A 27890-nucleotide genomic window follows, 5' to 3' on the forward strand; every position below is an offset into this window, starting at 1 on the left:
TAAACAGGATGGTCATGTCCTATAGCCTCCCAAGGTGTAGACAAGACATCTCTACATTCTCAATAATTACAGGAGGGTATGGTATTTATTCTACGCGAAATTTTTTGATCAACGAACGATGTCTTGGCGCGCTTCTAAGTGAAGCAACTAAAGTAAACGACAAAACCAAAATAACACTTTTATACACTATTTGACTCCTAGGTCAACATCATTTGTTTACACAAATTAAGGGAGAAAACGTCGAATACTTCCATCCAAAACCACTCAGCCCACATTCGGTCGGAATAAAGTTGCTGCAACTCTGAGAAATGCAAGGATGCATGCATAAAACACCAAGTTGGCATTCAATCTCTATGCACGGCCAAGGATGTAAGCATGGTTCCACAAACTCATGCCACCCTCATAAGACCATCCTTATGCGAGAGGATGAATTCATGAGAGGACGAATGACCATATTCAGGCATCGTTGTTACTGAATGAACCAACACTTGAGTAGCCAAGCATGATAATTTCACAATGAAAACTAATAAAACAAGCCCACACAGAACTGCTAACGAGGTCAGTCTGAAGGAAAACACAAGGCAAACAACATGACCACGGTGATGACCAACCTGTAGTCAGTGTCTCTCAAATTGGCAACTTGGCATTGTTATGCTCTCCATGATCCAAGGTTTGACCTGAGAATATTTGCTTTTTAATAGTCCCGACTGAATTCAGATAGGATGAGGCATGGAGACCAGCCCACAATTATTGGAACCATACTCGTGTCGCTCAAGGTGGGTTCCTCGAAGAAAACCCAACCAGGGTCCTCATCACCTTTTGCCCTTCAACCCTAGACTTCATCTCAGAAGCTGCCACTTGGCCTGTTGCATATATATATATATATATATATATACGGCATTCCAGCTGTGGCCCATTTGCAGTGCTGACAAGACTCTGAAGTGCATCGACAATCTTGGTTGAAGCGTGAAAGACAAGTATGAGACGGCAATGCCAAGCCATTAACCCAATACTTTAAAGTAAATAATATTGCCTCCTCTTGCACTTTGTAAGGCGGAAGTGTCCGGATTTCGACACAATTAGGCAGTGGCCGGCCGGCGTCTGGTGGGGTTTTCTGCCCTTCACCCACCCCCACTTGCGGGTATTAATTGGTAGATGACTAAGCCTTGCAGGACTTCTGAAAGGGAGTGTCGGACCTCCTTCCATCGCAGGACTCACATGTGGCAGAGCCTCGCGGACACTTGGCAGCAAAGGATAGGAGGAGCCAAGCACTTTTTTTTTGGTGAAAATAGCCAAGCACTTCAGATGCATCCGAACGTTTCCTCATCGTGCTTCCCATGACCCCTGGGTCAGACCCCCACCTTTATAAATAAGCCCCCCCGAGGGCGTTGGATTGGGAGATCGATCAAGATCATCCCCTTCTTGGAGTAATTCCATCAGTATCTTTTATGAGGAGAAGAATGGGCGTCCTTTCCCTGGGCGACTCAAGGCTCAACCATCAAGCAGGCAAGGATCATGGAGCTGTACTTGAGGAGATTGTAGGGCTCATCAGGGTCTACAAGAATGGTCACGTAGATCGTCTCCCGGCGGTCTCCGACGTGCCGTGCACTTGGGCCCCCGAGGCCAGCGTTACCAGCAGGGACGTGGTCATCAGCCATTCCACGGGCGTCTGGGCTCGGTTCTACGTGCCCAAGGCCCAAGGGCGCTTGCCCTTGCTCGTGTACTTCCATGGCGGCGGGTTCTGCGTCGGCTCTGCTGCATGGAGCTGCTACCACGAATTCCTGGCTCGCCTGGCCTCGAGAGCCAGCTGCCTCATCATGTCGGTGAACTATCGCCTGGCGCCGGAGAACCGCCTTCCTGCGGCCTACGAGGATGGCCTCGCTGCGACGAGGTGGGTGAGGCAGCAAGCAAGCTATGGCGGCTCCGACGAGTTCAGCTGGTGGAGGATGCACTGCAACTTCGCTCGACTTTTTCTTGGCGGCGACAGCGCCGGCGCGACCATAGCGCACAACGTGGCCGCGCAGCTGGGATCTCTCGGCGGTCCCGAGTCCGTCCTGAAGCCGATCTGCCTCAGAGGAGTGATTCTCATCCAACCTTTCTTCGGCGGCGAGGCACGAACTGCGTCGGAGAAGGACCTGGTGCAATCTTCGAGATCAGCGCTCGGCTTGACCACGTCGGATTGTTATTGGAGGTTGGCGCTGCCCTTCGGCTGCAACCGTGACCACCCGTGGTGCAATCCCTTGGCGAAGGGCGCCCCGAGGCTGGAGGACTTGAAGCTTCCTCCTCTTCTGGTGTGCGTATCGGAGATGGACATATTGAGAGACAGGAATCTAGAGTTCTGCAAGGCCCTCAGGAGAGCAGGGAAGAGTGTGGAACAAGCGATGTATGCCGGAGTGGGGCATGCCTTCCAAGTTCTCCACAACCATCATATGTCCCAAGCCCGGACCCATGAGATGTTGGCGCACATGAAAGCCTTCATTAGCAATAGATGAAAGGAGTATTAAAGGCTAGCTGTGGCTTCCTTCGCAAATTAAAATGTCTCTAAATCATGTACCGCGGTGGCCAAGCCTTGAGATTGAAAATTTCCTGTGTATATGTAGTTAATAGATCTGAATACCTGACAGATGCCCTTCATAATCCAGGATGATTTGCTTGCAATTACTGCTAAGCAACTTGGGTATTTTTATTGAAGAAATTCTGGCCTTTGATTTCATCTAGGGATTTTATCTGAAGATGCATTTGATCCAGCTAATCTTGGGAGGAGTTGAAGTAATGATAACAGCAACAATAATAAATAATGTTACAAAGATTTTCTATAGACATATCATTTTGGGAGGCAAATGGGTTCCGATACATCGGTCAGTGGCTAGGGGAAACGGGGGCAAACGAGGCCTCAGCAGGGGCCTACTTTGTCCACGACAGGGAGTGATGCTCCATGCAAGAAGATTGGCAGGCGAGTGTCGGGTGTGAAGTAAGCGCCTTAACGGAGCAGGAGATCGTTTTACAGCAAAATAGAAAAAGGAAAATAGATTTGAGATGGAATTCATGAGAACACCTACTGGCCGCAAGGACGAGCAATGTATCTAAAACCCCAAAGGAAAGCAGGGATGGTGGAAATTTGCGAGTCAAGATGGAGAAGGAAAGAAGCATCATGATCTTTGTTAATCAAAGATATCTTAATGTTTTGATTGATTAATATATACTCCTTTTGCACCACCATCCTGCGGAAGCACGTTACTAGCAAGAAACATAATACGCACCATCATTAGTTTACTCGCGCATTCAAGTACTCAAACCGGAACTTCAGACATCTAGGGCCCGGCCTGCTTGGATACCCATGCAAGGGGAGGTGTGGAAGGGAAGAGTTTTTCCGAGTAGAAACAAACTTGTCCTGTCTTCTAATGATAAGATAAATCAATGTTTTATCAAGACATCTTATATCTGAAAACCAAGGACCAATCTTCTCCACTTCCATGTACTTTCTTCTCTTCCAATGCCCGCAGCCACTTGTTTTCACCGCAGCGCGAGGTTATCCATGGATAACCGACACCCATCCAAACAGAGGGCAATTGTCGGGCCATCCAAACAGGGCATTTCATCTAGAAATGTCAGTGAAATCTTTCTTACAAACGGTCGCTTGAATTATTTCGCAAATAGGGAACCATTAGGAAAAAATATTAGAGAGAAAGGGGTAGCCTACTAGGTTCATGTCTAAACAAAGTCTATGGCAATAGACACCAGATACAGAGAGAGAAATAACTGAATTGAATAAAAGGGAGGTTGAATTGTCTGCATGCAAACATAAGCAGAGTTGATGTAAATCCATATCTAATTGACAACAACAGCTCAATCCATCTTACCAAAAATCAAGCAGATTCTTCTTTGGCAATGGCAAGATGCTAACAATTTGGACCAGACATGCTGCATTGAAGATTTTCAGTATCTCCTTGCTAAGAATCTCAATCCAGCTCGCAGATTTTCTTGGGTTCCCTTCCCTTATCTTTTTGAGCACTTTAATACGAATTCAAAGTACCTCTCCTTCTCCCACCCCGCAATCCGGCCGGCTGTATATGACAACATCGCAATCAGATCTCCAGCACTTTATTCCTTACCGATGATATTCTTATTCTTTAGCTGATGTATTCATTTCTAGCTACTTCTTCACAGATCCACCTATTGCTCATTTCATATGAAATTACCTTGTCTATCGACAAGAATTGCAACTAGTTCAACACAATCACCCTTTAAACAGAATTTCTCAAGTCTACACTAACAGTAAAAATTAAATCAAGAACTCAAAATGCATCTCTGATATCTTCATCCTGTTCTTTCTTCATCATGGTGCATAAGAATGAGTTCAAGTAAATCATAGGCAGGACAAAGGAAGAGGATCCAACACTGCAGCACAATATATGCAGGAGATTTGTGCAGCTGAACTCCAGCCCAGTCCTGCTGGATTTTAATTTGTTCTTATGCACCAATATAAGGACTTGCACAATTTGTTTAGCGAACAATTAACCAACTGAAATCAATCAAAATAATCATCTGTAGCTTTTTATCATTCAATGGATATACTAACAGCAGTACACTTCACTTACCAATGCTCAGCGTATCCTGGTTGGATATGGGCATAATGCAGTGGGTGCACAACATTTACTTGATTGGATTGGAATTCACCGAGCAGGATAATAATTTGCCGGGCAACAACTAAAGCTTATGATATTGATTTTGGAAGGTGATGAAACTTAACAAGGTAGTCGTGCAATGCAGTCAAGTGTGTTATATAGTCAAAACTAGCTAGTCTCTCCATCTTTGCCATTTAGGTCAGGTTCAAAGCTAAACGAGCAGAATGTCTGCAAGGCAGGGAACCCAGCTTCCCTCAGAAAAAGTTTAAAAAGTTTTATGTTCAAAAAAGGGAATAAAAAAAATCCTAGCAGTGGCATGGAAGACTGATGCAAGACTGAGCCAATACTGACTACCTTGTTGAGGAAGACATCATAATGGAAGCTGACGAGCAATCAGTCAAAACTATCACTCAAAGATTCCTCATAATGGAAGCTGATGAACAATCAGTCACACCAACACAAAGATTCCTTTGGTTGATGTAGCCCCTAGTTGATGCATGTAATATACTCAGTGAAGCAAGAAAATCAGTTGGGCCTCTAGAAGACCTTAAGGGTTAGCTGACCAATCAATGTCAATATGTGCATCTCAAACGTGACCCAAGGCTCCTTCCAGACCATAGAAGGTTGCGTATTGTCTAGCGTTAGAGTCAGACCAACAAAGATTCCATTCAAGATGAAAGAGGCAATCTTCATGATTTATTCACTAGATTTGTTTTTAAACAACTTGGATCCACTCCATATAAAGTGAGGCCAGCCTTTTGTATATTTGAAGTTTTAAGGTCATCCAAACTTTATACTTCATCTTAAAATTTTTGCTGGACCAAAATTTACAAGACATAATGTAATATAACGGGAACCACAATTTTTATAGGTATGAATAGATTCTATCCAATAAGATTTCATGTTTTTCAGTAATCATTTAAATCCTTATTTTTGGGGACTGCTTTGTTAGCACCCTATAAATGTAAATATTATGAGGGGTTCTTTTTTGCATTTAAAAGTCACAGCAAGTAGATTGAACAACACATTCCTCGATCTGATTCCTGAGAATATTTCTTGATTCAGAAGCCAACCAAAACTCAGGCATCTATCATGGTTGTGTGAAACTCTGAGAACTAAATACTCTCAAAGGTAGTAAGCGAGGTCACGTTATTTGTTCACGACAACCTGAAAACACAGCCATATCAAAGATCGCATTTTTAAAACTGTAAAGCATCAAACTCATGATCATGGCGTTATCCATGGCATGATCCTCACAGCCGTTATAGAACTTCTGGGCAGAACCATTACCACTGTCTTGCCCTTGGGAAAGCTATATTATTTTTGGATGTTTCCTCTGGAAATCTGATTGATTGCTGCATCTTCTCTTTCTTAGGAGGATAATGTCTTTATCAAAATCAAGAATTTGTGCTCTCAATGGCCTCAGTGAAAACCTTGAATTGCCAGGGTCCCTTTTCGGCATAGTACTCGATGAAGCCAATGAAAATGCCTAGGTGCTCCTATATGGTCTTTAGCATCTCCTGCTGTAAATATTTCCAACCCGATCAAGTCAAGTGGGATGAGTTGCTTTTCTACTGGCTCAAACTGCAATTAATGGACCGCAGCCAATCTAAATGCTATAACAAGCTCAAATACACAGCTCCCCTTCTTCCTATGACATCTTAAAGTCCATCACTTACTAATAGGAAACTTCTACATAGCGTGACATACCTGCTTCAGAAACTTCAAGTGTTCTTAAAACATATGCTTCCCCTCACCTGCTCGCAATGCTGGCACCGATGATCCATTCTAACCAGGCATTCAGTTCAAACTCCTATGGCCACTTACAGGCAAAAACATGTCATCCAAAGAAAGGGTAAGAATCAAAACTTTCATATACCAAAATTGGAAGCTAAGCCACATCTACTTGAACATTTTCTGGTGGAATTGGACCTTAAGTCGCTGAATAACTGCATTCTGATGCTCCAAACACGTGACCTCATTGCAGTTACTGCCATACATGGATGTATCACCCTAAATTGCCTCATTTGTGCAGTCTCGTTCTCCTGCTGAGAAAATAGAAGTGCACCAGAAGACATCTTGATCTACCAATCAGAGACAAGAAGGCTTGATTAACATAAAAGAATCCAGGATCTTACAGCTTCTCCAACACTTTTCATAAATTCTTCTTCAAAATATTTTTCAACAGGACCTTTCAAGTCTATGCAGGAAAACCCAGCATTGTTATAGACATCATTGTTATACAATACATGATGGCAACCAATCCTCCTCTCCCTTCTTATTTCATTTCCGATAGCATATCTTCCCTCCATGACTCTGTGTCATTCATTCTGAATATACTTGGTGGGAACCACTTCTTCCTCTGTTGCTCATTCTATCTCTACAGCCAACATCAGGCACTCCTTCTCAAACCAGGACAACTTCCTGAATTAGAAATAAAGATACAATACTTCCTAAGGATGTGAAATAGTGACAGTGTAAAGAAAACTACACTAGACTTCAGAAAGTTGTTTCAGCTGCTGACTCAAGGAGATGTTCTTTGAGATCATCGAATGATGCTATAGTTTGATCAAAAACACAACACTGCGTATGGAAAAAGGGGAACTATTACAAGAACAAATTAAAACTCAATCTATATAGGACGGAGAACATGGAGATGACAACTGCAAGAGAGGTTATTGACCACAGTTAGGAAGAAAAATCTTCTTGAATTCCAGGAATAAGGAGAATGAAAAACAAAAAAGCAACCCTGAAGTCAAAATCTTCAACATAAGAGAAATGTTGAATTCAAGATGAAAATTAGTATAATTTTGGTATCATATGTATAAAAATGATCCAGTCCAATCTGAAACAAAGTCATTTGGATTAGGCTTGGATACAGATAATCCAAGCTGAAAACTGTGTTTGTTTTCACACACCACCTTGGATTTAAGAAAGTAATTTACTTTTGATAAATAACCCTTATTTAGTTAATCATTAACTTGAGTAGTTGATGATGATCTTTATGCATTTGTTGATCAATCTTGTGTAAAATGCCTCGTTGCTAACACCTAGATGTTGCTTAACAGCTCTTCTTCTGCATAATATGTTTAGGCTATAATCAGGTCTTATGGTTTGTGTTTTAGATGTTTTAGACCTGATTCAGCCTTGAAAACCCAATAGACTGGCAAAATAAATTTTAGATAACTCAGGTGAAACTTTCCATGAATACATAAAATTTTAGATAACTCAGCTTGAAGATAATATATAATGTTTCTGACCCAATAGGTTAGGCTTGGATTAAAATTATTGTCTCAATCCAATAAGGATTTGATTTGGGTTGTGCCAGACTACAATCAAGCCAATGCACTAGCAAACCTATTGATTATGTTCAGAGATCAGATGATAAGCCAGAAACATTATATATTATCTTCAAATATGTATTCATGGAAAGTTTCACCTGTTTATTATGTGTTAGTAAGACAATAATTATAATCTGGAGGAAGGTTTATAATCAGAACAAAATTGACTCTCATCAGAGTGAGATCCACTCTAAACTATCATGGAGAACTATTTCTTCGATTTTAAGATTAACTAGAGAGATGATGGAGTCAATAACTTTTAGGATGTAAAATATCAGTTCTTACTATGGAAACCAAGGCACATGGATCTTTACAATTCAAATATCACTTCAAGAACATGATTCGTGCTATGTTAAGAACTTTTTCTTTTCTCAAAAAATGGAAGGATCATTTTCAAATAAGCTTCTAACCACTGCCTTATTGTCATAAAATGGAGTTTGGATACTGGGGATCCTTGTTCATGTCTCTTTAAAATATTAATCCCTCCTTAGGCTTTAAGAGCTTGACTAGAAAACAACAGAATACTTCATGGTGGAATGAAATGAACATTTTCCCCCACAAGAAGCTCATGAGTCTTTATTATTGATGAAAATGCTGCAAGAAAACAATCAAACGGATGCAAGAGACATTCTTCAAAAAAAGAATTACAGAAATGCCCTTTACAATGCAGACCATAAGACTACTGAAAAGAGTTGCAAATTGCTCAAAGATGGAGTGGAATGACTAGGACAATGTCTCCAAAAGAAGTTAAGCATGAAATAACATTGATACTATGCATTTATAACAGTTTTTTCCCTCTTGGTTCACTATTGTAGTAGAGAACCAAATCATGACCAAGATATTACAAAGGAGATTGTTAATGTTTCAAAACAAACCAAAACCAACATGCCTTGTCTGGTTATCCCAAGTACTCAGGTTTAACTTTTGCAACACGTAGTCACTGCCAGTGCTATGTAATCCTTTTTCTATAACTTCTTTTTGAGTTATCGTATAACTTTCCTCGCTTTATTCCCAGTCATTTAACATAAGCATCATGCGATGACAATGACGATGATGATTGATGGTTAAAAAAATATGTATGAATAGTTGAGCAAAATGCGGCATCTAATGGTGGATCTCAATGGTTGAGAATTTTAGCAAAACTAAAATCAAGAGTCGAATCTAATTGTATCTTAACCAATGAAAGCATGGAATGAAACTCATAGACCATAGGCCTACCAATAAGCTAGAATTTGGTCAAATTCAACCCAATTAGCCCACGTATGGGCCAAAATTCTTTGACCCAATGTACCTAGAAAATGATCCAACAAATTACCCTACTAGTAACTAGGTCAGACTCAGTTTTGTGTGGACCTAATTGGACTTGTTCAAATTATATGTATTATAAAATAAAATTTATATCCAACAACAATTTACTTATCAAATATCTCATAACCGCTTTTCCAAACCCTTGATTCCATATTTTGCTACTCTCCCATGCAATTTCCAATCCGCAATCCTTCAAGTCTTCCTTAAATGATCATCAATCCCAACAACTCCTCCTTCCTTCTCTCATCTTCTAGCCATCCCTACCTCCATATCTCTCTCTCTTACACAATAACCCAAGAAAGCACTCACCGTCACTGCAGTCGTTACCCCATCTCCACCTCCATCTCCATCTCTCTTTGCACTATAACCCAAGAAAGCACTCACCCTCACTGCAGTTGTTAACTCATCTCGACCTCCAACGTCACTCCATCTATGCTCCATCACCTGCCTCCACCATGCTCTACCTTTGTGCCATCACCACTCTCCACCAAGCCCCATCCATCCCACCCTTACCTAGGCCCCTACCTTGCTATTCTCCACCCTTCCCCAATCCAACCCCGCTAACCACCACCTATCCCAAAAAGGAGGAAAAAAAAACATGCACCCTTCTTCTACCATTGCTATGACTGCTAATGATACCTTGACCAAACCCTAATCCTTAGTCCTAACCCCTAAAACTTTTCCTTCCAGAAGCAAAAGGAAAAAAAATAATAGATGTTCAGGTCAAGTTTCGGATACCTGAATATTGGTTGGTTTGGTTCAACTCACAACTTTCTTAACCTGGCGAACAAGTTAACTAGATTGTAAGGCTGCTTTTCATGTTGTACAAGGCTAATTTTGGTTAAAGGTACCTTAGATCCCCTTGGTTGGTTGTTGTGTGCCAATGCTTACGCTTTATGATAAGTAGTGAATAGGTTTGCTCCAACAAAGAAGTAGAACAAAATTTTTGATGGCTAATATTGGAATTATCGTAACTTCCTTAGTAGTTTGTTGCCCCTATATAGAGGTTCTTTAAGGAGTCTCTAACTCTCAAAAGCCATATCAAATAAACAAAATTGGCCCATTGCTTTCATATAATACTACACGATGAACCTCGTTTTAGACAACTAGGTGTAAGTTTTAAGATTTGCTTTATAGAATGTTGGAAGGATGAACATTTGCTGTTGATACAAAGCTAGACCTATTATGTTCATTGAGCACAACATCAATCTATAAAGAAATCCCACTACAGCAATTAGCAAAGCTGAAAAATCTGAACCAACCTTCATTTCTTCTCCTACCAATCTGCATAATGTGTGAGACGGTGTTGAACCTATAGTTGAATTATTGCTTGATTTGGTCAATGATCAAAGGAAGTTTGTGGAGCTCTTGTTCCTAAACATTACCAATCATCCAGAAAGCTAAAGGGGATGAATTTACAAAATAGATAGGCAATGATGAAGTATGAATGTGCATCCTTTCAAACATAAATAAATAAACCTTTGGTGCATTTCAAAGCCGATAACTCAAGGGATTTAACACAACTATCATATCATTTATTACCCCACAATGGATCTGTCACAACAGTGCATCTTTGAAAATGTGCTAAAGCGCAAAATGTATGGTTTTTGGGAAACAATAATCTATCATGAGGCCGTAATTATGGATCTCAAGATGAAACTCTTTAAGATTCCTGCAAGAAACACTAAAATGTTTCTTTCCATTTTTTGTTTACACTCTATCTCTTGGATTGCCAAGCACAAAAACAAGTTGAGGATAAAATGATAACAGCAACATGCCAACAGCTTGCCCTGAAATGTAGTATTTTGATTAACATCCTTTCTCTTGCATTCTTAAGCAAAACAGTAACAATTCACAGAGTAAAACCACTCAATACAGAGTTCAGATTTACTCTGACGATGCATTTAGAACTGTCTAGATTCTAGATATGGTAATGAACATGAATGAAATCTAGAACTATTAGTGTACACAGTGTTAATTTGCACTTTATCAATACCATAATCATAACCATCAAGTGTTGTTGCAATTATTAGGAGGATTGAATTTCATCAATGCATGAAAAAAGCGAGCTAATATCATATCTCAATATAAAACTATGTAAAAAGCACCAAAAATGAACCCAATGAACAACATATTAATCTAAAACAATCATGCATTATCAAGAAAAAGAAAACATAAACGTTACAAATATAAAACATGAAAACATTCTGGAATAGGCATGTGAAAGTCCCTGAGTAACCAACACCAGGCTTGAGATTGATGACTAGAACACAACTACAAATGATCCATAACACATCAAAATCCAAGAACATCCATCCATACTCAAGTTCATGGTAGAAATTTCACATGATGCAATCGCATACTTATTATATAACATTTGAGACCCGCTACGAATTTTTGACCTTGGAAGCAAATCTCTAATCATAGAAGCAAATCAGAAGCATCATGTTATAAACATCATATGAAGACTTTTAGAAGACAATCAACCAGCAAAACCAGAAAAGCAGTTTGAAGAATTATTCGACGGCGATTGGACTTTCCTCTACTTCTTGTAACGTGCGACCTCGCCGTCGTTGGGAAAGAAGCCCATAAGCCGGCCAGCGGAGTTCTGGTAGGCGTACATGAAACCGCCCATCAGCCCGATCAGGCCGCCCGTCACCATCGAGGGCCCTCGGATGTTGGGCTTAATCCCTGCACGAATTAAAGCGATCGTCAAACCCTAACCCTAACCCTAACCCTAACCCTAGCCCTAGAAAAGATTGGGGGAGAATGGGCGAAGCCGGCGGGACTGACCGGAGAGATAGCCTACGGTGACGGAGACACCGGTGATGGTGGAGAGACGGAGGTAGTCGAGGGTGCTGAAGTTGGCGACGGTCTTGGTGAAGGGAGGATTGCGATCCACCACCGGGTACTCCGGCTTCACCGATGCTGTTATGTCCGTGTTCATCTCTCTTCCCTCGGTCGCCGCGTCCTCCTCTTCCAATCTTTTCCCAAACCCCCGCAGCCTAAAAGGCTTCTTGCAGCTTGCGAGGTTCCGGCCGGACCGGAAGAGAAACGAACCAGATCCAGCTTGAACCTGGGCCAGTTTCTAACCCATGAAAATTGGGCTGTTAGCTGGGCCCAAACAATAAGTTTTACTTGACCATTATCACGTAATCTAGTACCAATAAATTCATTCGGTGAAAGTTTAAAGAAAATTTCTATATCTTTATATGCAAATTTGTGCACTCATGAGCCAGCTTATGATTGATTGCAGCATGTCCCATGATTGTCTCATGCATGGCTGATCATAGTACTTGCATGTGCATGTAGATAAGAGTGGTCGAGCTTAAACAAGACCATCCTTAAGATACATACATGATTAATTTAGTGCGTCTAAAAGTAAATATCATGTTAATTTTTTAAGTTTCAATTTGTTACAACTATTATCTGCTATTTTTTGCACAAGAAACTAGCAAAATTAACATAAGAATCTATAATGATAGTCATGGCTATCACTGATATTAAAAACACGACATTTATGGAAATAATTACACCATCCATACTGAAACGTCAGCAAAAATGACGATTTTAAGATATAATTCAAAGCTGTTTTCAGTTTTTCTCGGAAAGAAGCCACTTATGGGGCATCCAATATGGAGCCAAACTTAAACTATGGCACGATCGAGGAGTTTGTTTAGGATCTTGTCCGTTCTGACCCGTGATCAGATTCCACCCGTATACGCGCACATATTGCTAACGGTAACACCGATCGTCCCCATAAGTTGATACATTTTTATATGGCAGTCATGGCTGCAAGCGTGACAAGGAGGGTGACAAAAGGTTGTCTCATCTCCAACACGGCCCACACGGAAAAGTTGGAAATTAGGATGGATTCGTTGTACGCACAAAAAAGAAGATAGATTCATTGTCGTTATCGAGCCATTCAACTTGGACCCACGAGCCCTGGATCGTAAACTGAACCTTACATATGAAACACACCCATGGAGTTACATCTCTCTCTATATATAGCCTCCTCGCTGTCTCTGCCGCTCCACCAGTTCATCAAACTCCCTCTTTCCTTTGTAGAAATGGATCCCTACGTTGATGGAGAAAAGGATGCGTTCTTTATGGATATAGAGAGGCAGATTTTGCTTCTCATGGCTGACGATGGAGAGAGCTCGTTAGACGCGGCATGCCGGACCCCTAAAGAGAGCAAAACAAGCCCATCTTTACTCACTGAGGCAAGAATTATCTTCTGACTGATAACTAGAGTATCGAGTTCTTGCTGCTTATTGTGATTCAGGTCTTGGAAACTATCTTTTTTATTTTTCGAGTGCTTGAGTTATGAAGAAATCTTGCATGCTGCAGCAGTGGGACTGCGGCATCAGCCGTAGTGCTTGCCGCCGGAGGCATTCAAACCCACTAACACCACAACGCCTTAAAACGAAGCGGCCAGCAGCAGTAAGTGCAGCCATCCTCGAGGGCGTAAACATAAGTGAATTTTATTTATTTGGGAATGTTTTTAGCTCCATTCTATTGCATATAGTAGATTAGTAGTATGTGGAATTGTTTTTAAGGCAGGGAGGTCGGAATTGTAGGTTTTGCTGCCGAGAGAGAGGAAGGGAACAGGAGTCTTTATTCCCTGCTGCTGCCCCCCTCCTCATACCTGAAGGGCTGAAGCTGGTTAGTGCACTTACTTTCTAATTAAAGAGGACAGAAACATGACCGTTATGAACAAAGTATTTATTTACTTTAAGATTATTTTTATTTTTTTTTGTTACAGGGACTCTTGGTCGGAGAAAAGGAGCAGGTTCTTGCAAATTAAGAAGATTTGAAGGTCAAGCTATGTGAAAATAATTAATGTGTCATGTAGAATTATTTGGTGATATTTCTTCGAGTTTACCATCTTCACCTGATTACGATGTTTGCACTCCAACAGCAAGAGGGTTATTGCTATCCGTATTCTAATGTATCACTTGTGTCTCACTATCATATTTAGAGCATTAGATCAATGAAAGATCAACACTTTGACTAGAAGGTGTTGGTGGCTCAAAATACTTCATCATGAACTGAGCGCTCAATCTACATTGCATGAGCTATTGCAGTGAACTACTTCAGATTTATGACAATCAAAATAGGCTCACCTCATTAAACAAAAATAGTGTTTGTCGCCAAGCTAGCTAATGTAGGATGATCGAAATTTGAGGATTTGATGCTATGTTAGGAGAGCAAGTATTTCTACCAATATTAAAAATTCATTGACCATGAGGATCCTCAAAAGTCCCTCTTAAACCAAGATTTATCGATCATATCTAATCCAGATTAGGATTTGTATTCCGCTGAGCATCGCAGAGACTGGAAACCAACTCGGTGCTTCAACAAGAAGCATTGTACCCACGCCAATAACCTCTCTACTTACACCCACATCAAGTAATAACGTAATGATAATAATAATAATATAAAAATCTATTTGGAGATCTGATTGGAAGGATCACAGCAAGTAATTAAGAGTTTCAACAAAAAAGTACGATTTCTCACGTCTTTAGAAATTGGGAAAAGTTCAAATGAAAAATATAGCTGCTAGGAATCGGTCTGACCCAGACGGCAAGTAGTTTGTATCGTCAGAGTTCCTAAGTTGTCTGCCATTCGAACTGGAAAGATCGAATAGGATCGCCACACGCCTCCACAGCAATGCTCTGATGGAGTTGCATGGTGGAGAAACAGCATCGGGTGGTGCTCCAACGTGACTCCGACCTAAAACATCCAAAAATAATCTATTCATATGCAAGGATGATACTACTTACATTCGATCCTCCTCAAGTTTGCAATTACAGTAGTCTCATAAAATTGGACCACTCTTTTAGTCTAAGATAAATATCTTTTCTCCCTTATTCTACTTTTTGTTAGTTCGCATAATTTTTTATTTTCTATTCTCATATGTCATTTTTTTATATTCTACACTCTAGTTGTTTTCCTGTGTTTTTCATTGCCAATCAAACAAAAATCCTTTGTCATTTTCTTTCAAGTGGTCTCTAGTTGTCGAGGTCTATAAAATTTGTTGATAAAGGTATTCAAATTATTCTCAAAACTTCCTCCGGTTTTATTCTTTGAAATCAATCTAGGCTTCACAATTTTTTCACCGAGGCTTGTTTATGTTTCATTTCAAATGCCATGTCATCCCAATAGGGTTCTTCCTCACCATTCTTTTTATTTGGTCAGTTTCTAAACTTCCTTTAACATTCCTGTATCCAAGCCCCATGCCTCGGTTGGGAGTAAAAGAAATAGTCGCAACTTTGAGGTCATGGCTTTAAAGAAGTCCATTCATCAACCTCAAAATTCCCATCTTTGCATTCTTTTTTGGTGTTTTTGTGCTGGGATAAACTTCTTTCTCCAACAAAATGCCTGTTAGAGAATGTGTTACAGCCTGTAATTGTGTATGGTATATATGTAATAAAAAACGTTTAGTTTGTGTTGTTTGTATATTTTCTTTTATTCTTGTGTATGAAAATCTTATTGAGCATATGTTATAGATAATTCAGAATAGTGGGGTGCATGTGCAAATTTTATGGTGGACCAAAAAGAAGCATGACGATAGTTGTAACCTCATAATTTGTTGGCATGTATGTATTATTTGATGATAATATGCAATTATGTCCTCATGGAATTTGGAATTAGATGTCACGCTAGCAAATGACACATTGAATATAGGGACTGCTGATTTGTCTATGTCAGCAAATGGGTAGGATTGGGTCAGACCGAGCTTGCTTATCTTTTGGGTCATGATTTTGGATTCGGGCTTAACTCGTTGGCTGACTGGATTGGGCGAGCTTGAAACTATGCCGGATGAATCTTGCAACTTGGTTAGCAATTCTTTTATACTTAAGAATATACTTATTGATAGTCAAAAATGAATTCACTAGAAGTTGGAATAGAAATAATTTATTCTTATTTTTCTGGCTATATTTTTTGAAATTACATTAAATTAAATATATATTATTTTGTAGAGGAAATAGGAATAGAAGCATGCGTGGAGGGTATATTTTATATATATCTGACCATGATTTATGTTTTTTTAATTAAGAAGACGGTCTCATCGAATGAATATTATTTTTGAGGTATATGAAGCCTAATTCTATTTTTTTTCGAGGGGCTTAGAAAACTTGGTACGGAGAAAAGACAAAAAAAAGTGGCTGTCCGCAATTGGTCTGCCTGCGAGCCTAAGAGGGTCAGTGGGGCGGCGGCTAGCTGTCCTTCCACCGTTGAGAGCGGGAGGTGTTCGCTGCTCTGTGAAACCAGCCTAACGCTGTTCCCTCCTCTTCAGGAGATGCGCGAACCAAGCCTTCGCTCAAATCGCACATCTCACTAATCAACTTGGAACGGGCTAGTCATCCAAACGCACCGCCTGAGCCTGTACTCGGGGGCACGACCGAGCGTCCAAACAACTTTAATGCCCCCACTCGGGTTACAAGCTCCCGCAACGAAGCTCGGCGACAAAGGGGGCGGGACTTCTGTATCTTAAACGAACATATTATTTTGCACGCAGGCGATGTGGGACTAAAATGATCGGCTTCCTAGCTGCCGTAAGACTGCCCATGGTAGCCGTCGCATTCCCTCGATATCGTAGGCCAGGGCAGCCTCTTGGGCAGGGTCGAAGGTCCCAAGCCAATGCCTTTCCTTGGTCGTGGGGTCCCTTATCTCAACAGCATACCTCCCCCAAGGCCTTCTCCTCACACCAAGGAACCTCCCTGGCTCTGTGGTTGCTGGCGATGACGATGAGGATGGCTTAGCCCGACAGAAGCCCACTGAGGGTGGGTTGTGGCCTTGAGCTTTCGGTGCTGCCGTGTCCAAGATTTTTGAGGACATTGGTTGGTGTCGGGGGGAAAATGAATTGCCCCAAAATACGTGGATTCATCACCGGTACGTGATGGCGAGCGTAATAGCAGCAACCCTCAAAGGAGCACGACTTGAAGGCGCCCGACCTCAGAGCTTGCGGCCTTGATCTCGACCAAGCCGAACCCCGATCGACCTCAAGTCCGAGGAAGACCCGGTCAAAGGACGAAGCAGACTTCTCCATCTCACCGAAAATCAAGCCCTTCTCCTCCTTATCCGGGATCCAATCCCGCGATCTCTGCCTGAGCGACTGTTAACAGTTAAATGCGCACGATCTCTACGGACCTCCAGCCAGCCCGAAATCTCAAGCCATCCACGGCAACTCATTGACTCAATCACGTCCAGTCATCCACGGCAACTCATTGACTCAATCACGTCCAGTCATCCACGGCAACTCATTAATTCACACGATCACGTCCAATTATGACGGTAACTCATTAATTCGCACAGTTACATCGCACGTAACCCTGACACCCCTCCTATAAAAGGAAGACTCCCTCTTCTCAGAGGAGAGGACTTCTGACTTTTGACTTCTACATGCAATATCTCTTTCTCTCCATAAGAGTCCCTCTCTAACTTAAGCATCGGAGGGCCGGCGCCGGAAACTCCAGCCACCTGCTTCTTGCAGGTCCCCCGGAGGACGCAGCCCACCGCCACACCACTTGCTGGAGCTTCTTCTTCTCAGCCAACGGTCGCCTCCAGATCCCATTTCCAGCAACAGTTGGAAACGTGAGAAGAAGAGAGAGGGAGCTGGAGAAAGCCAGAGGTGGTTATGAGTGAGGTCGTTTGGGTTTGGATAGGGGTGGGGAGGTGAAGAGAGGTCCAGGGGAGTTAAATTCGGTGCTGCTGGATGTGGTAGGAGGGAAAAGGACATTGTAGATGGGATAGGAGCCGTCAAGGATTCATGACCGGCTTCACCAATTAGAATGATACTTTTACATTGTGAACAAACTCTTGTTTCATTGAGACATGATCTTTTTCTAAATCAGTCAGCCTCATCCTTGTTCTTGCGACCTCAAGCTTCGGTTCCCTGTTCTCTCTCTTCACTGATGCAAAACTGTCCATTGGGGAGATGGTACCACTCCCCACCCCACTGCCTGTTCTCTCTCTTCACTGAACCAAAGAACTGATCATGGCTTTTGTTTGTTGCTGGAAATGGGACCCGGGGGTGACCTGTCCGCTGGGAAGGAGGAGCTCAGGCGAGAACTGGCGGGCGGCGATCCGTCGGCGGGCAGCATCCTCCGGAAGATCTGCAAGAAAGCCGGTGGCCGGGATTTCCGGCGCCGGCCCTCCGATGCTTAAGTCAGAGGGGGCTAATCTGTGGGGGAGGAGAGAGGAGGAAGATATACTTTTTCGGGTTTCAGAGTCCAACCCCCTCTAGGATGGAGGGGTCCCCTTTTTATAGGGGGTGTTGGATTACCTGTGATGTGATGGGGCGAGGTTGCCGTACGGCTTAGCACGTCGCATGAGTTGGCGAGGTCGAACTTCCGAGGTCAAGAGCTCTGAAGTTAGACGCCTGGCGGGGCGCCAGGTCGGGCGTCCGGTCAGACGTCCGAGGTCGGGCGCCAGGTCAGGTGTCCGGGGTCGGGCAATTCCGAGGTCGTGGGCCGTTGGCGTGCTCATGTGCTTAGGGGGCGACTTACATTCCCCCAACACTACCCCCGACTTCCGAGTTCGAGTCGTTTCGCGAGCTCGGGCTCAGGAAGTAACTGCCATTATTAAACTAGTGGGGACCAGTGAATCTTAAATTATTCTGGCGCTCCGCACGTTTCGGGGCGTCCTTAATGGGGGAAGAGGGGGCGATGCCCCTTCGTCCTTCGAGGTTGCTTCGTATAGTGAGCTCATGATGGGGCTTCGGGATCCGACGGGACATCGCCTCGATTCTGTACTCGAGGCATCAGCCCAGAATGAATGCGCTGCTTCGGCTTCCGAGGCCGACACGTGGCGTGATCTGGACGAGGGGTGGAAACCAGCTCTGCCGATCTGGGCCGTTAGAAAGGTTTATATAAACCCCTCAATCTGGCTCAAAGGGAGGTCTTGCTTGGTTGCTCCCTTTTTTCCGCCGTTTCTATCCTCTTGTCTTCTTTCTCAGTCGCAACAGAGCTTCCCCGACGGTGCTCGGAGCGATCTCCGGCGGTTCCCCCCGTAGGTTTCCTTCCTGCGTTAGCTAGGGGGTCCCTCTTCTTCTTCTTTTTTGGGCTTTTTCTCGTCTTCTTCCTCTTTTGGTTGTTTTTCTTTCTTCTAAAATGGGTCTTGGTTCGGATGAGATTGGATCTAGTCTGTCGGGGGAGAAGCTGGAACTGGTCCGTACCCGGTTCTTTTTCCGGCCCGGGTTTCATCTCGAAACCGCGAGGCGGGAGGATAGGGTGACGCGGCCGACCCCAGGTCGGATCGGGATTCATCTCGAGACGCTCTGGGCTGGTTTACGGTTCCCTCTCCATGAGTTCGTGAACAGCCTGCTGGTGGAGTACCAACTCGTCCCAGCACAGCTTGCTTCGAATTCATGGAGGACCATCGTCGGATTCTTGTCCCTTTGCCTTGCGCACGGGATTCCGACTTCGGTGAGCGTTTTTCGCCGGTGTTTTTTATTAAAGACAAACCCGACGGATGGAGAGTGGCTATATTTCGCCTTTCGGAGCGGTATGTCATTTTTCCAAGGTGCCCCTTCCTCTATTCATGAGTGAAAGGGAAGATTTTTCTTTCTTGCATCCGAGGTGTCATGGGGATTCGACCCAAGTGGGGGCACCTCCGGCTGAAGGCCCTTAACAGGCTCTCCGAGCCCTCGGCGGGCGAGCAGAGGGTCCTTAACGCTCCGCGGGGCCTCGGGAAGGATTTCAACCTGACCGACCTCCTAAAAGAGGGTGCCTTGGCGAGCGTTGGCCTGAGTTCGGCACGTCCCGAGGGTAAGAGCGGTCACATTGTTTTGTCTTTACCTTATTCGTTTTTTTCTCTCTTTTCTTAGAATTTTTTCTTCTTCTCTTTTTTTATTTCAGACATTCCCCGAATGCCGACTAGCAACACATCTCTCTTCTTCCGGCTGAAACGGAGGTCAGCCGAAGCTGGTGGGGCTGTTCCCGAGCCCAGAAAAAAGGCCAAGTTGGCTGCTGCTTCTACCCCTGCCGAGGTGAGGGGTTCCGAGGCCGGAGCGTCGGGGTCCGTCCGGGAAGGGGTCCCAGTCGCCGAGCATACGAGCTCGGGTTCCAGGAGGGCATCGGACTCGGCGCCTTCGGAACATCCCGCCCCCGTTTCTCAACAAGCGGGTCGGTCGGCCTTGCGCCTGCGGCGCTCGGGGCCCGAGCCGAGCAGGGGCCCCGGGGGGTGTTCCGGAAGGGAGTCGGCCGACCCGGAATCCCCGATCCCTGAGGGCAGCTCGGCCTTCCGGGATGGTGACGTTGCGCGCGCCGTCTTTCGTCGCACAATGCTCCCGGCCGACCAGGCCGACTTCAGGAATCTCGGTCTCGAAGAGATTGTCGACCAGACATACTGCAACACTGCTCGGGTAAGCTGTCCTCTTATTTTGTCCTTAGTCGTCGACATTTTCTTTTCTCTTACTCATTGTTATTTTCCCTGCAGCATATTCATGAAATAGACACTCTGGTATTCATTGCCTCGGAATGCTAGAATGAGTCTCGGCGATTCCGCAAACAACAGGAATCGGCCAAGAAGAAGCTCGCGGAGTCGGAGGCCGCGCTAACTGAGGCCGTCGCTCGGAGGGAGGCCACCGAGGCCGGTCAGCGAGCAATCGCCGATGAGCTCGAGGAAGAGAGGGCCGCGCATGCCCTAACGAGGACGGCGCTGCACGACTCTGAGGCACGTCTTGCGGAGGCCCACTCTGAAGCCGCCGGCTATAAATATGAGGGTGGAGTTCTCCGCCTAAAGGTCGAGCAGCTTGAGGCCCGGGAGAGAAGGGCGCTCGAGCGGGCCGAGAACGCCGGGAAGCTCTTCAAAGAGTCGGAAGAGTTCCGCGATATGTTGGAGGAGGAGACCGTGGACGGGTTCCTCCGGGGCTTCGAAAATTTTCGAAGACAAATGGCTCGGTATTGCCCTCAGTTCGACCTGTCTGGGATCCGGTCGAAATCAGGATTCGGTGATGAGTTCGGTTTGCCCTCCGCACTTGAGGACGAGGAGGAGGCCGTCGGAATCGAGGTCGAGGGACATGTTGCCGAACCCGAGGCTGCCAGAATCGAGGTCGAGGGACAGGTTGCCGAACCCGAGGCCGCCGAGGCTGATCGATCGGTTCAAGAGGCTCTTACTGGGGAGGTACCTGAGCCGGCCGCGGGGGGTCCCGAGCTGAGTTCCGCCGAGGGCCCCCAAGTGATCGTCGTGGACGATCCTGGCATTAACGAGGCCGTAGCCCCCTAGGACTTATCTTCTTTTGTTTTTCTTTTATTGTAAGCGAGGTTGGCCTTCAAACTTGTTGTTTGGCCGACCCTCAATTTTGTACTCCAACCTTCGGGCCTTCCATTAATGAGAGAGCTTTCTTTATAAATTCATGTCTGCTTTTCTCTTCTTTGCGTAACGAATAGGGCTTTACTTTAATCGTCCGAGTTGATTCCCTCCTGGCGAATTTTCCTAAGTACTGGAGTTCGGCTAAACTCATAGACTTAGGTTCGGATTACGTTCGCCAGATTATCAAGCTTAGGTCCGATGAAGAGCCTTTTGGCGCCGGGCTCAAACCTTAGGAAAATTCACTAAATCTTTGAGCTCGGTTCGTAGTTTGCCAGGTCCTTGAGCCTTGCTCTCGAATTTTTAAAGCACCGAAGTTGGGCCTCAGACCCCACAAGAGGCTTTGCTAGGCTTCCAGATTCATCTTCTGGAGTATTCGGCCAAGTTTTTGAGCTCTGCTTTTTCAGACGTAAGTTCATGAAAAATTGTAGGGTCGGTCCCCGAGAGGACTGTAAACCGAAGTAAAGTTGCCGCTAGGGTCTTCGCGGCTATTGGCCTCGGACTTGGTCGAGGTACCGACAAGCAAAATAAGAATATATGGTGGGTGCCTTGGCACTTTTGAAGTCGACCAGAGCATCAAAGGTCGAGGTCATTGCTACGCACGGACGTCGACTTCCTGGTGTTCGGGCTTGGCTGAGCCCTCATTCAGAGGTCATAAATAAAGAAAACGTGCACGGGGTCGCCGGGACCTCAGCCTTGGGTTGGTTCAGAAGAGCATCCCGACCTTGGTCGGGAGGGATCTCGAGCTTGATTGGGATCTCACTGGCGATACATAAGCAAATAAATGTAATGGAGCAGGTGCTAAATGGGATGTACCTTTTGCACCTTCGAAATCAGGTGCCCCATGTTGAAGCAGGCCGTTTCGTTCCTCGGTCAGCTTTCAGAGGCGTTTTTTTTTTTTTGGCCTGAGATCCGCTCTGGGGACACCGGCATGCTGGGAGATGTCACTGTCGTCGGGGACTTGCGTAGGCGTTATCCCGTCGCTGTTGTCGAGTCACAGAGGGCCGCGAAGGTATTATCCCGTCTTCCCGAGGTCGAGGGAGCCCGGGCTCGCTGTCGACCTGGTAATGCTTCCCGAGGTCGAGGGAGTTTAGGACTCTACGGTCAACACACGGGGCATCCCGACCTTGGTCGAGGTATCGAGCACGAGGCCGAGGGAGCTTGGGCTCGCCGTCGACCTGGTGACGCTTCCCGAGGTCGAGGGAGTTTGGGATTCTACGGTCGACACACGGGGCATCCCGACTTTAGTCGAGGGATCGTGCGCAAGGTCGAGGGATCTGGGAACGCACTGTCGACCTGCGATGCTTCCCGAGGTTGAGGGAGTTCGGGACTCTACGGTCGACACACGGGGCATCCCGACCTTAGTCGAGGAGGCGCTACGGGGGGCCGCGAAGGTACTACCCCGTTGTTGATGTCGAGCGCCACGGAGGGCCGCGAAGGTACTATCCCATCTTTCCGAGGCCGAAGGAGCTTGGGCTCACTGTCGACTCAGCGGGGCATCCCGACCTTAGTCGGAGAATCGTGCGCAAGGTCGAGGGGTCTAGGGACGCACTGTCGACCTGCGACGCTTTCCGAGATCGAGGGAGTTTGGGACTCTACGGTTGACACTCGGGGCATCCCGAACTTAGTCGAGGTCTCTGAGGGAGATCGAGACCGAGCTCGATATCGGCGCGTCTGGGCGTTCCAGGCTTGGCTGGGGCATCCGATCTTGGTCGGGCATCCGAGTTGTGTCGGGCATCTGAGTTGTGTCGGGCGTCCGAGCTGGGCTGGGTTGTCTAAGAATTACGAAATATTTAGACATCAGGAGAAACACAGCACAATGAAACAATTGCAGATAAGTTATTGTAAAAAGATGAGACTTATGCTCCAAATAGAGAACCCCTTAGGGTTCTATTGGTGATACACCCGGAGGTTTTCGGAGCTCCAGCTTCGTGGAATTGGGCTCCCATCAGGAGACTCCAGCTTGTACGCTCCGGGTCGCTGGACACACACGACCCGGTAGGGCCCTTCCCAGTTCGGAGCCAATTTCCCTCGCTCGGTCGGCTGAGAGGCTTCAGCTCTTCTGAGGACGAGGTCTCCCACCTTGAAGGACTTGACTTTGACTTTGGCGTTGTAGTATTGCGCCGTCTTTTGCTGGTACCTCGCTATGCGGATTCCTGGCGGGGAGATCGACTTCCCGGGTGGCCACGTTCCTCGTGGTGCTTCTTCTGCTTCTTGGAAGCCGGCTCGGTCGCACCTCGCCTAGAGGCGATAGCCTCCTCGGCCTTCGCGTATTTTCGAGCTCGGGCCAGCATCTCGGTGAAGTCGGCAGGGAAGCTCTTCTTGATAGAGAAGAGAAATCTGTAGGAGCGAGCCCCAGTCTTCAGCGCCGACATGGCTATCGACTGGTCGAGCTCGCGGACCTCCCAGGTTGCAGCGGTGAAACGGTCGAGATACTCCCTGAGAGATTCTCCCTCCCGCTGCTTGACGTCCAGGAGCGAGTCCGACGTTCGCCGCTGGCGCCGGCTGGCAACGAAGTTGGTGGCAAACTGCCTGCCGAGCTGCTCAAAAGAGGAGACTGTGCTCGGCTTCAGTCCCGAAAACCAAAGCCGAGCCAATCCCCACAGAGTAGCTGGGAAGGCCTTGCAGAGCACGGCCTCCGAAGACCCTTGCAATGCCATGAGGGCTTGGTAGCTCTCCAAATGATCGAGGAGGTCGGTAGTCCCGTGGTAGGGCTCCACCTGGGGCATTTTGAATCTGGGTGGAACCGGCTCATCCTCGATCTGGCGGGAAAAGGGGGACTTGGTAGTAAACTCAAAGTCGCCCTCGCGCCTTGCCTTTCTGCTGTGAAGCGCCTCGATCTGGCGCTCAAGATTCTCGACCTTCCTATCGAGCTCCCCGGCTTGGGAGATTGCCACAGTAGTCTGCTCCGACTCGCGGCGGTCCGGGGCCGACTCGGCTTCTAAGAGCTGCAGTCTTCTGTCTAGGCTTCCCCCTGGCAGCTCTCTCTGGGGTGACGCTCTTTCTTCGTTATTGGCCCTGGAAGAGCCATGAAGATTCTGGCTCAGGAGGATCGGGCCATTCGGAGGAAGCTCCGGCGGGATTTGGGCCTGCGGAGGCAGCGTAGGTGGGGCTTCCTCATGCCGCAGGCCTTGGACGGCGGCGGCCAAAGCCTGGACTTGCTGCACCAGGACGTTGAACTGCTCCGGTTGAACTTGAGAAACCGGATCAGCCGAAGAAAGTGAGTTCTGGACAGAGTGTCCAGGACTTGACGGAAGACGCCGGAAAGCGTTGGAGGCTCCTTTACTTCTCAACTTCATGGCCGCGACTCGGACCCTTCCTCTAGCGCCAACTGTTGCTGGAAACGGGACCCGGGGATGACCTGTCCGCTGGGAAGGAGGAGCTCCGGCGAGAACTGGCGGGCGGTGATCCGTCGGCGGGCAGCATCCTCCGAGAGATCTGCAAGAAAGCCGGTGGCTGGGGTTTCCGGCGCCGGCCCTCCGATGCTTAAGTCAGAGGGGGCCAATCTGTGGGGGAGGAGAGAGGAGGAAGATATACTTTTTCGGGTTTCAGAGTCCAACCCCCTCTAGGATGGAGGGGTCCCCTTTTTATAGGGGGTGTTGGGTTACCTGTGATGTGATGGGGCGAGGTTGTCGTACGGCTTAGCACGTCGCATGAGTTGGCGCGCGATCAGGTGAATTAATACCTTGATGTCGGAGGTGAGGCCGGGATCAGAGAGTTGTCACGGCTGACCGAACACTGCCGAGCTGATTTGCCGTGGTGGACCGAAGATCCGTAGATAATAGGAGCCACGCGTTTTAATTGTGGAGTAAGCCGAAGATATGCATTAATTGTTGAGTGAGCCGGAGATATACATTAATTGTTGAGTAAGCCGGAGATATGCATTAATTGTTGAGTGAGCCGGAGATATACATTAAACGTTGAGTGAGCCGGGGGTCTGCAAAGACCATGCGCATTGAATGCTGGGGGCGGTGACAGGGTATGGCCCATGACCGGACTTCCGAAGGATGCGACCGCGGTAGGTAAGCGACGAGGTCGGACTTCCGAGGTCAAGAGCTCTGAAGTTAGACGCCTGGCGGGGCGCCAGGTCGGGCGTCCGGTCGGATGTCCGAGGTCGGGCGTCCGGTCGGATGTCCGGGGTCGGGCGATTCCGAGGTCGTAGGCCGTTGGCGCGCTCAAGTGCTTAGGGAGCGACTTACATTCCCCCAACACTGTTCATGGCATCTCGAAGCCTGATCTCCTCCTTTTGCGCAGGCAGGCTCATTTTGAGCTGCATGCCTCGTCACATGGCTTCTGGCAATCTATGGTTTTGCAAAGGCCGTGGGTTTTGTTTCCTTCGTATTGGGACGAACCTGAAAGTTGGGTCATAATCAAATAAATTCGTCAATATTTATAGTCAGCTGGTTGTCAGAGCATAACGACCAGCCTTCTTTCATTTCTTTGGGCAAGACCTTATCATTAGTTGAATCCTTCACTAATGCAAATTAGTTTTTCTTTCTAATGGTTAATCTGGATGAAAGTTTCCAACCTGCAAGCCTTATCCCACCTATACTGCATCGGAACTTTTCATGAAATTTAAGTGGTAAAAGGTTTGCATAAAAGGACATGGAATATTTGCAACAAGTGATGAGAATTCTAGATGTCAGAATCGAGGAGATTAGCCCTATTATCAAATCAAGGATTTCTAGGAAGCTCAAGACTTTGGATTTCTGATCCTAGATGGCAGTCTGGGAGGTTTGTGGTTTGTAGAATTAGAACATCGGAGATTAGGAAAATAAGTTTCGTTGTGTCCACCTATAGACAGATCCAGTTCTGACAGATTCTGATGAAATTTAGTAATAACTGAACAAAACAATAAAAACACAGAAACTAAGCTCATATTCTTGTGGGCAACAAGAAGACCTCGAGTGTGATTAAGCTCGTTCAGAAGGACTTTCAGAACTGTTATCATGTGAATAAGATGTCTGATTGGCAGACTCGGATTGTGGTGCCCTAGAATTAGTTCTGATATGGAGCAGGAATTGTACAATTAGACCCTTAAGCTACACTGGTTAAGTAGCATCAATCAATGCTATGCAGCTAACATAACATGATGGGAGACATCTGATGGTTAATCAGAGGATTGTGATGGATTGGTGGGACTTAGTGGCTTGGTCTTTGATAGGTGGGACAGGAGCAGGATAGGGGGTGTGTGTGCTAATTACCCTCAGGACAAGGTACAAAAGTGGTGCTTGGAATCACTGGGATGGGAAGCTTGCTATCCTTCATTATGGTGGAGCAAAAAAAAGCATGACGATAGTTATAGCCTCATAATTTGTTGACATTTATGTATTACTAGATGACGATAATATATACCTATGTCCTTGTTGAATTTGGAATTGGATGTCACGCTAGCAAATGACACATTGAATATATAGACTACTGCTGAATGCCTATATCTGCAAATGGGTAGGGCTGACACTAAGTCGGACCCATCTTGCTTACCTTTTGGGTCATGATTTTGGACTCGGGCTGACTCGATTGGACGAGCTTTGGCCCGGCCAATAAAAACTGTTAAAGCCAAAGACTCATCCCAGTGTGACCCAAATCAAAATGTTCATATCTAGTTTGAAACTATGTCTCGGATGAATCTTGCAACTTGGTTAGCAATTCTTTTATACCTAAAAATATAATAACTAATAGTCAAATATGAATTCATTAAAAGTGAGAATAGAGATAATTTATTTTTGATGGAATAAATTATCCCACAAAAAAAATTAGAAAAAAAAAAAAGTGGTTGTCCGCTATTGGTCTGCCCGCGAGCCGCAGAGGGCCTCAGGGGCGGCGGCTAGTTGTCCTTCCACTGTTGAGAGCGGGAGGTGCTCGCTGCTCTGTGAAACCAGCCTAACGCTGTTCCCTCCTCTTCAGGAGATGCGCGACCCAAGCTTTCGCTCAAGGCGCACATCTCGCTACTCCACTTGGAACGGGCTAGCCAACCATTCGCACCACTTGAACCCAGACACGGGAGCCTGACCCAACGTCCAAACCACTTTAATGCCCCCACTCGGGTTACAAGCTCCCGCAACGAAGCTCGGCGAAGACGAATGCGGGACTTCTGTCTCTTAAACCAACTTATGATTCTGCACGCACGCGATGTGGGACTAAAATGACCGGCTTCCTAGGTGCCGTAGGACTGCCCATGGCAGCCGTCGCATTCCCTCCATGTCGTAGGCCAGGGCAGCCTCTTGGGCAGTGTCGAAGGTCCCAAGCCAATGCCTTTCCTTGGTCGTGGAGTCCCTTACCTCAGCAGCATACCTCC

General features: G+C 45.9%; 2 protein-coding genes, 1 long non-coding RNA gene and 2 other non-coding genes across 5 annotated transcripts; 2 read left to right on the forward strand and 3 right to left on the reverse strand.

Moving 5' to 3' along the window:
* Positions 1-1330: 1330 nt before the first annotated feature.
* On the forward strand, positions 1331-2644 carry LOC103695482 (putative carboxylesterase 17). Its single transcript, XM_008776827.6, has one exon. The coding sequence runs from the start codon at positions 1449-1451 to the stop codon at positions 2490-2492; it is 1044 nt and encodes a 347-aa protein (XP_008775049.4). The 5' UTR covers positions 1331-1448; the 3' UTR covers positions 2493-2644.
* An 8865-nt stretch (positions 2645-11509) lies between these two features.
* On the reverse strand, positions 11510-12312 carry LOC103695473 (NADH-ubiquinone oxidoreductase). The gene is made up of 2 exons (XM_008776815.5): positions 12068-12312; positions 11510-11965 (listed from the first exon to the last, which is right to left on the reverse strand). Exons 1-2 carry the CDS (start codon positions 12219-12221, stop codon positions 11817-11819), a joined length of 303 nt encoding a protein of 100 aa, XP_008775037.4. The 5' UTR covers positions 12222-12312; the 3' UTR covers positions 11510-11816.
* A 957-nt stretch (positions 12313-13269) lies between these two features.
* LOC120111783 (uncharacterized) lies at positions 13270-14293 on the forward strand. Its single transcript, XR_015987759.2, has 4 exons — positions 13270-13497; positions 13625-13717; positions 13855-13939; positions 14040-14293. It is a non-coding gene; the product is annotated as an uncharacterized LOC120111783 (long non-coding RNA).
* Positions 14294-16438: 2145 nt separating this feature from the next.
* LOC148703525 (signal recognition particle RNA) lies at positions 16439-16745 on the reverse strand. The gene has a single exon (XR_015987768.2).
* Positions 16746-27360: 10615 nt separating this feature from the next.
* LOC148703526 (signal recognition particle RNA) lies at positions 27361-27667 on the reverse strand. The gene has a single exon (XR_015987767.2).
* Positions 27668-27890: the final 223 nt, after the last annotated feature.

This window comes from Phoenix dactylifera, chromosome 5, assembly GCF_051530095.1.
Source record: "Phoenix dactylifera cultivar Ajwa chromosome 5, Ajwa_hap1_PhDact_Kaust_v1.1, whole genome shotgun sequence".
Lineage (NCBI taxonomy): Eukaryota > Viridiplantae > Streptophyta > Magnoliopsida > Arecales > Arecaceae > Phoenix > Phoenix dactylifera.